This window comes from Macrobrachium nipponense, chromosome 41, assembly GCF_015104395.2.
Source record: "Macrobrachium nipponense isolate FS-2020 chromosome 41, ASM1510439v2, whole genome shotgun sequence".
Taxonomy (NCBI): Eukaryota; Metazoa; Arthropoda; class Malacostraca; order Decapoda; family Palaemonidae; genus Macrobrachium; species Macrobrachium nipponense.
The window spans coordinates 20,310,087-20,320,260 of NC_061102.1; the positions used below are offsets into that span (position 1 = coordinate 20,310,087).

Sequence of the window (10,174 nt, forward strand, 5' to 3'; positions counted from 1 at the left end):
GAATCGCCAGGGAAGCCTGTTGAAAAGACCGATCACAACGCTTGTCTTGACAACTACAAAGAAACAGCCCATGTGAAGACTTTCGACTGGTCTCCAGTTGATGATGGTGCGTCATGCTCCAGAGGCAGTGCGATTTTCTTGGCGCATTCGATGGTTTTGATTGCAGGATGGGTGTGCAGGAGGTGGGGGGACCTCCTGTTGCTGGTTGCTGCCGGGGGGAGCAGCAGTGAACACCCATCTTGCAGTCAATCCATCGAATGAGCCAAGAAGATCGCAATGCCTCTGGAACACGATGCAGCAGCATCACCTGGTGACAAGTCAAAATCCTTCACAACTTTGGTTATTCACAGGCTGTTTCTTCTGTTTGTTCCTTCCTAGTTTCCTTTAGTTTTCGGCCTCTTCGTTGTCCTTCCAGGTTTCTTCTTCTTTACTTTCATTGCCTTCTGAGGATCTTGAAACACTTCAGCTGCCAGGTCCTTGATGAACTCCCTGACTGCGTCGTATTCTCCTCTTTCATCAGCATCGCATAAGAGATCATTAGCATAGTTGACCTTCTGCATGATATCCATTCTGCGATGTCGCTCTTCTTCAGATCCTTGGCAGTTATCAGGGTTGAACTTCAGTGCCAGCTTCCTATAGGCCCACTTTATTGCCTTCAAATTAGCATCCTCTGCAATACCTAGGATGTAGTATGGGCAGCCATGACGTTGCATTCTTTGTAGGGTTTTGGCAGCTGCAAACAAATCTTCTTGATCATCTAATTTCTCAAGCTGCATCATAGCTTCCCTGTGTCTGCCAAGCAACAAGAGGCATAATCCCAGTCTTAGCCTGTAGTCCTCGTGATCGTCGTCCATATCCAATACTCTGAGGAAACATTCACTTGCTTCTTCCAGCCGTCCAAGTTTACAGAACATGTTTCCTTTTACCTTGTTTTCTTCAACCAAAGCATTATTCTTATTCTTTTCATTTGTCAAAGAATTGTTTATCACGGATACTAGTCGTTCTCGTTCCTCTAATGTCTCATTCATTTTTTCATTCTCCTGTTGAAGCGACTGATCTGTGGTTTCCTGGATATGGACCTTCTTCTGATCGCCTAGATTCTTTTGAGTCTGACTCTGATTACTGTGATTTTTCTCTAGGTCATGATTTCTTTCCAGAGCAGACACTTCTCGCTGTGAGGATTGCAATCTCTCCTCGAGATGTGTCGTCGCCTGGAGCAGCCTCTTTCTTTCGGCTTCGTGGGTCTTCACCTTCTCTTCGAGGTATCCACAATAGAAATCATTGTCCACTGCTTGGTTCTGGAGTTCTTCCAGTTTTTCTCGATGGTTTTCACATTCTCTCTCCTTCCGTGCGAGCTGTTCGTATACAGTTTCAACTTCCTTGGCTTTCTGGATTAATTCGTCCTCCAACTCTTCTATTTTCTTCTTCAGAAGTTTGTTTTCTTCTTCAGCACAGTCGCGATTTTTACCAAGCTTTTCGATGTTATACTTTTCTTCCATGAAATCGTCGAGCAAATTTTGATTCCTTCTCATTTCAGCAGCTTCGTTAAAATTCATCTCTTCGAATTCATCTAGGAGGAAAAAGTACTCATCCTTTGCGTCTTTCCATTCTTCCTTCAAAAGCGAGATCATTTCAGTAGCGCAATAAAGGTCGTCGTCGTTCTTCCGTGCGGTAGCATATTCTTGACCAATCTGGGGAGCCTTCTGGCCTTCAATGTACTGATGTACGCGGCCAAAAATTGCTCCCAGAACAAGAGCTACTGCGTGTTTACCAATAGATAATCCGATGTTTCGGATCCAATTTCCATTTATAAAGGTACCACTGATCCGGCAGGGATCAGAGCCAATAAGTTTTTCACAAAGTTAAATTTACCAAGTGCCAACATGGTTACCTTTCTATCCACCCGATCAAAACGTTGGAATTAGAAAACGCCACTAGAATTCCGGGAATTCCCCAGATCCTCATTCTGGCTCCAAGGCCATTATTCTTGCTTTGGGAGATTCGTCACGGAGCCTTCGGAAGGACTTGGAGTAACTGAAGGCTTCTGAAGACTTCGAATCGTCTGCATTATTTTGAGGACCACGGAATCTGGTTTGCATTTTCGTCAGTGTTTTATGTATAGCTTCGTCAGCGTTGTATGTACAAATTCGGCTGGGTAAATGTTTTGTTTAACCAAATTCTTGTTAAGTTGCTGAGTGATTTTTAAACATGTATAAACTGTTGTAATAATAGTGTGAAAAAGTTTTAAGGTTTCTGTTTTTATTCTCTCCTTCCTTCTTTGCCCTTATAAATTGCTGCCGGATTTTTTTCAGTCCCGATCTCTTTCAAATTTTAATTTGTTACATTGAATTATAACTGTCTTGTACTAATCATTACTTTTTTTGTTATCCCACACCGTCATAAGAAATGGGCCCAGTGCAGATCAAGTTGCCTGAAAACCTACCATGAACATTCGAGTGTATTTCATAAGTTTACCGAACAGCACAAAAAGATTTACATTTCATTAGCCACCACATTCCCTTAATATTGTTTTTGAGGATAGTTGTGATTGGTGGTAATATCCCAATAAAAAAACAACTTAAAACGCGTGTTAAGTGTTCATGATTAATATTCTATCACACCAATTTTGTGAAAATGAAACAATCTGATGACACCCTAAGGAGTAAATAATCATAAAGGTGGCTTTAAATTAAAATCCTATGAGTGGAAGAAACGTTAAATAAAGTATATAATTTTCATACAAAAGAAGGGAAAACGAGGTTAAAAAACAAGAAAATATATTTTTAAAGATAAAGTTCTAGTGTCGTGTGCCCGCAAGCCGCAACTGTGAACACTGACGTGGGAACCCAACCCATGCCCTTTAAAAACGGGAAACACATAGTTACCGTAGTCTCCGTTAATCTCCGTTAATTTTTTAAATCTTTGTAACAGTGTAAGTCGTGTAATTTCGTGTGATCGACCCTTATATAGTGTGTATTGAATAAATAACCAAATCCAGCGCAGCGGCAGTGCTCGGAAACTTGTAACCTAACGAGCTACTTTGGTTTTAAAGGTAAGTTAGGCCTACCTACCTATAGGTAGCTGTCTACTATACCTAGCTTTTGTTAGCGCCTAGCTGAGTTGAAGGTCGTAAGATAATGCCAGCTTGTTTCATTTAAGGATAATTTGTGACACAGACTTAGCAGGAAATATAACCAAATTGCTGCGTAACTCGAGTGATTTGTTTCTTCTTTTTAGGTTCAAGTTGTCGGGCTCGGCTACTATAAGAAGCAGGTAGGCCTAATTAGCCCAAAGTGTTGCTACACTGAACAGTATGAGCATTAGGCCTGTATAGGCTAGGCGTATAGGCTAATTTGGGTATTTATGATGCATTTGTTTCCCATACTAGATTCCATAAATTATATTTTTTTTATTTTTTTATACCTTTTCACGTGTTTTATGAGTTTTCAAACATTATAGGCTACTTAGCCAGCTCGAGGGCTAGGCTTACCCTATGTAGCCTATTACTGATGTCCTATTCTGGCCCAGATCACTTTTCTGTGTTTCCCCTACCCATCTATGCTATTTAAAAATGAAGAAGCTTGAAAATGGGAGAGTGATAAGATACTTGCAATTACAGGGATAGGCTTACATCTTTAAACAAGATTCCTTGGCATAACCTCTGTGTTCCCCTACCCATCTATGCTATTTAAAAATGAAGAAGCTTGAAAATGGGAGAGTGATAAGATACTTGCAATTACAGGGATAGGCTTACATCCTTAAACAAGATTCCTTGGCCTAACCAAGGATGCTAGCAAATCTCGTCAGGCAACTCCTTTGACCCGCGCCACGCTCAAGTTAGTTGACCAAGGGCCAGATATAGAGATGCATCCTAACCTAGGGTGCTGATGCTGGGTAAAGACATAGGTTAATAAAAAACGTTAATAAAAAAGCAATTGACTCAAAATATGTACTTAATACACTGGTTGGTATTTCTATGGAAGCTCTCCATACAGATATTGGGTTAATAGTAATCATTTTTTTTCACTGAAAAATAGGGAAAAGGGGGTTATATGGTTCATACAGGTGAGATTTTGAGGAATTTATTTATTTATTTGTTTATTTATTTTTTTACATTCATTCCTGAGGGTCTGGTATTGAACAAAGCATCCCTTGGTGTTATTCTGTATAGTTACCCACTGGCTGCCGCCTTGTTTTTGATGTATAGGAAACATTAGTTCTGATAGTCAGCTAGTCATTTAAGTGTCATTTCTTCAATTAGCTACTCAATGATAGTCAGTTTATTTATTTGTGTGTTTGGCAATGCTTAGCTTCAGTGACTTTCCAGCACTGCTGAGGAATATTTGTACATAAAAGGCTTTGGTTTGTATACTTAATTCTTATAGCTACTCAAAAAAGTTTGTCAGCATGCCAAGGTCATGTTGTGGTGATGTTTATATTGTTGCCTCAAAGCTAAAGAATGTGTGGTACATGGCACATTTATTGAGGTATAGAGATTAACTTGTATAACTCAATGAGCAGTTGCTTGTCATGAGGCATACACATTTACCTTTTTTTTTTCTCTCTCTCTCTCTTTTTTTTTATGAACCCAGTATTTTTTTTTCTTCACAAACCCGTTATGTCTTTATACCATCAGTTATTAATTGTATTCCCTTTTCCTACCCTTCTATACCTATACTCTGTTTTTTTCCATCTGTCCATCCGCCTGTGGTGTCTTTGCATGGTAACACTGCGTCCTGAGCTTTAAATATTTACGCTATGTGTAAGTTTTAGGTAAATAAAAGGATATCTGGGTGTACATTTGCAACTGAAAAGTGTTCTAATAATTTACTGTATGTGAATTACACCGTTAATATTCGAAATAGGATATTATTATTATTGTTGAGTGTAAACTGCATGTAACTATCTAAAGCCCGGGACACAGTTTTACCATACGCACACACCACAGGCGGGTGGACAGATGGAAAAAAACAGAGTATAGTATGTACAGTTCTTGCTGTCTGAGTGGCTGCATTCCTTTATGGAAGGGAACTGTAGATGTTGAATGCAAATCAACATAGAGGTTGAAGCTGTTAAGATGAACTGTTCACCTTGTATATTTAGTTTAAGAAGATTGATTGAGTGAAAATCTGGAGTTAAGTGGAAGTAACAAAAAGGATAACATATGTGAAAGAAAAATCAGAGTATTTTAAGGTGGGTCTGTCATATTGAAAGACTGGATAATAGTAGGTTGGTGAAAAGTGATTATTCAGAGATTTTAAAGGGAAGGAGGAGAGGAAGGCTTGGATAGGGTTTCAAAGATAGGTGAAAAAGGTAATGGAAAGGAAGGGCAAGAATTCATGATATACAGGGTGAAGGGAGCATTATGTTGGTAGATTTGATTTGCTGCTGATTATCCTTGCTTGTAGGTGTATTAATTGGTTAATGGTATGAAAATATTACTGTACATGGTATTCATCCATGATTTAGTAATTATGTGCCTTTGACAATTCTTGTGTATTAGGGAACCATCCCCTCTTTAAGGAATACAGTTTAATGATTGAAAACAAATAAATATATACTTGTACATATATATTTTTTACTTATTTGTTTCATTTTTTTTCTATTCACATACACAAGTGACAAAGGGAGACCATATTAATCAGTATGTAGGTACCCTCATACAGTATAATTTTTTAATGATAACGACAATAGCAATATATAGACGTGTTTAGCCGTGTGATAAGCTACAAAATCTATTAAGTAGTCCGACAGTGGAGTCTTTAATACTTCGTTTAAGGTATCAAACAACCAACATGAGTTCTAGCCTAAACTAACCTGTACTTCATACCTAACTTTCCGCCAAATACTTTACTTTGAAAATGGTATCTAAGCAAAAATCCTTATAATAATGTCGCCGTTAAGTAACAAGAAGTCCAAGTTGACATCAGGAAAGCTGAAGGGTTACGTTGGTGTATTACGGTCAGTGCAGTTTAGGACAAAATTCGTAATAATTTTGTTTTCCAAATAACTTATTAATCTAGCGTCACCTTTCACAATCCCGCTCAGCTGCCTTAGTCAATAATGAATCAGATTTGAGGGGGTCTCTCGAAAGCTCTTTGTAAATCTTTTGAAGTATTTACACAGCAAAATCACCTTAGGTTTTATGACAACGAGCACGTTAAAAGAACACCAAAATAGCGTGGAAGGGAATTAACCATCCATTCGGAACGATATTTTCTGATTGAAGTGTTCCTCTGATATCTGACCTCGGGGAATCAAATCGTACCCAGGGTCAGTCGTGTGTGGTTGAGCTGCTGATACACAGCTAATTAAGGCACTCTGTTCAGAAATCATTATTGATACTCATGACTTGGAGAGCCATGTCAAGCCTCTGACGACTCATTTTCTGGCCAGGTCAAATTTCTCTCTCCCGTAATGATTTGTTAAGTTTCAGGTTATTGAAAGGAAATTCAAAGCCAGATGTTAGGTAAAGATCATTAGGGAATACGCTCTGCAGTAATATTTAATAGTAGAATTTATTACCAAAAACATTCACTATGATACGATGTAATTATATATGTAATATATATATATATATATATATATATATATATATATATATATATATATATATATATATGTGTGTGTGTGTGTGTGTGTGTGTGTATATATATATATATATATATATATATATATATATATATATATATATATATATATATACACATTCCGCTTGTCTCTAATTATTTACTCGTACATTGTTTCAAGCTGTAGGTAAAAGAACATCATTACTTCCATATGTTAAACATGACCAACTCCTTTCGTTCAACCCCCAAAATTTTACGATGCAAACACACGGAATCTGTTCGTTAGTGCGTAGGATTTGCTGTGCCATCTGCACCAATTGGATTTCAGTTGATGGCTGCAATATTGAACTACTTACTCTGTGCGGCCCATAACTCGCATGGCAACATTTCATTGCCCATTCTTGGCTGACGCAATTATTGGGAAGAGGCCTCCCAATAAAGCTCTGGAACGTGTTAGCGATTAATTTCTTCTCCGGTGTTCAACTCCGTAGGGTGGTAGTGCGGTCAGTGCGCCTCGTGCGGTGCACTGTAGGCATTACATAGGGTTCTTTGCAGCGTCCCTACTGCCCCTAGTGGCAGCTCCTTTCATTCCTTTTATTGTACTTCCGTTCATATTCATTTTCTTCCATCTTACTTTCCATCCTCTCCTAACAATTGTTTCAAAGTGCAACTGCGAGGCTTTCCTCTTGTTCCACTTTTCAAACTTTTTGCCCTTAATTTCCCAGTCAGTGCTGACTGATCTCTTAGATCTTAGTGCTTGGCGTTTGCCCTAAATTCTATATTCTAGATTCTGTTATCTGTGTGTAAGTGCCTCAGTTGGTTGCGAGTTCGATTCTCGGGCATTCCATTGAGGAGTAAGAGATGTGTATTTCTGGTGATAGAAGGTTCTCTCTCGACGTGGTTCGGAAGTCACGTAAAGCCGTTGGTCCCGTTGCTGAATAACCACCGGTTCCATGCAACGTAAAAACACCATACAAACAAAACAGTGTTCTATGTATTAAGGTAACATTTAACGCAAAGATCGACGGGACGGTTATCTATCTAGCTTCCTGTATCTACCTCAGGAGTTACGGAGAAGAGAAGTGAAATGTTTGGAATCCTTGCAGTTTTGAAACACTTAAGCACTAAGAGGTTTCGAAAATTCTAATAATTAACTCTTGCTATTAAAGAGTTACTTAGCTCTCTCTCTCTCTCTCTCGAACAGTTAGAATCAAGTGGCGGTGTTGTTGGATGTAGGAGTTGAAATATGTTTGTGTGAATACACCGTGCGTTTATACATTCACATTGGCAGTTTGTATACATTTTTATATAATCCCCATCACATGGGTATATATACTATATATGTGTGTGTGTGGTGTCGGTAGCATTATTGTTTCTTTAATTATAAGTGAAAACTGTATATATCTAAATTTAGATTCAATGCTCAATTACTCTTCTGGCTTGCTCTAGTCATTGAACTCATTAGAAGTCCAAAGGTGATCATTATTTAAAAAAAATGGTTCGGAATCATTCTATTCATTAGTTTTGTGCTTAAAATGTCTTTCTTTTCCTACTAAATTCCTTCATTACTGCTGTTAATATCTGTGTGTGTGTGTGTGTGTGTGTGTGTGTGTGTACATGAGGGCATGCATATGCACCTATTTTAATGTATATATTTGTTTAACAACATTTTATAACATTTTCACACTATACCATTAACTGTTGCTGAATCTCGAGAGAGAGAGAGAGAGAGAGACTCGCAACAAATCAACTCTTCCTTTCATAACTTCAACTCGTAAAACGCAACAATTGCCAGAAAAGTCATTGAGAGAGAGAGAGAGAGAGAGGACTGTTGGAGGAAGGAGCCCAAATAGTTCCTGTTTGGGGGATCCATGGCGGAGGTAGTGTACTTGGAATGGGACTCGGAGGTCTTCGTAAATTGCCTCACAAAGCCCCAACGTTAGATGGAGGGAGGAGGGAAAGCGACTCCTTTTTTTTTATGATTTTTATAGTTGGTAATAGAGGGCTATGTAGTGCGACTGTTCTTTTCGGAAAATTGCTGAAATTGCTAGGAACTGGGTTGGAATTGTTCATTGTTTTTAAGAGTGGGAGTTTGTGGGTTGGTTGTGGTGAAAGTCTTGCGTGCTTAGATGGGGTATGAATGAATCTATTTAACTGTGGGTATGCATGTATATATATATATGTATATATATCTATATATATATATATCAGTGTTTTAATGGGTCTTTTACATTTGAGACTTATCCTGTTTTAACTGAAGAGTTTATATATATATATATATATATATATATATATATATATATATATATATATATATAAAGACGGAGAAGCAGAGGCACTTCCCCAAATGGAGAAATTTATATAATTATATATTATATATTATTATGTATATGTATATATGTATCATACATATATATACATGTAATAAATATTTCTCCATTAGGGGAAGTGCCTCAGAATCTTCGTCTTTATATATATATATATATATATATATATATACTATATATACATATATAATATACATATATACATATATGGTATAATAGTATGTATGTAGTATGTATGTATGTATGTATATACGTATATATATATATATATATATTATATAAATATATATATATATATATATATATATGTAGTACATACGTATGCAAATAAATTCTTCAGTTAAAACAGGATACGTCTCAAGTATAAAAGACCCATTAAAACTTTAATATATATATATATATATATATATATAGATATATATATATATATATAATATAATATATATATATATATATATCTATATATATTATAATATTATATATCATATATAATAGATATATATATATATATATATAATTTATATAAAGATGGCTATATATGCACGTCAAGTGAGATAAAAACCCCGATTCTCCTGACTGCATCAGTGCATTTGGTTCTTATAGTGGGTAGCCAACTGCAGTGGGCTCCCTAAGGGAGAGGATGACTCAAGAAGCTGTTAGCTTTCTGTTTCTCCGTCTTATTGGAGAAAGTCTGGTAGCCACATACCCTCCCCGCAGGCGGTGACCCACTGCAGTTGGCTACCCACTAGGAACCAAATATTTGTACTGATGCAGTCAGAGAATCGTGGATTTTATTTCTTTTTTTCACACTGGATTAATCTGGGTCCTTTTGCTTTTGTTTCATATTTACTAATTTGCTATTTAGGCCAAGAGTTTTATTTTATTTGTATATTCTCTTATGAAGATTACAGTTCCCGTATATATTCTTAGGTGTAACTTTCTTGAAGGTGCTGGTTTTTTATCCGTATTATTATGGTAAATGGACACTGATTATTTCATATATCCTTGAGTATGCGAGGTTAACCTCTTCGACTCTTACATTATATTTCTCTCTTTTGTTGTGGAGCGCTCATTTTCCAACTAGTAAATGCGTGTCTTCGCTCTCTTTCTAGAGTCTGCCGTTTGTCCTACAGGGGAATGAAACTTGCTCGCTCGTTCTCTGAACTAGAAATATCTATAATTATGCCCTCCATCTACAAGTTTTTATTTTTGTGAATTTGCTTGACACTTTATGAATGACATGAAAGGGGTTACGACGGTAATTAAATAAAGTCAAAC

General features: G+C 37.0%; 1 protein-coding gene across 1 annotated transcript; it reads right to left on the minus strand.

Annotated features, from left to right (window-relative positions):
• Positions 1 to 374: 374 nt before the first annotated feature.
• On the minus strand, positions 375 to 1,631 carry LOC135212791 (dnaJ homolog subfamily C member 7 homolog). Its single transcript, XM_064246564.1, has one exon. It carries the CDS (start codon positions 1,629 to 1,631, stop codon positions 375 to 377), a length of 1,257 nt encoding a protein of 418 aa, XP_064102634.1.
• Positions 1,632 to 10,174: the final 8,543 nt, after the last annotated feature.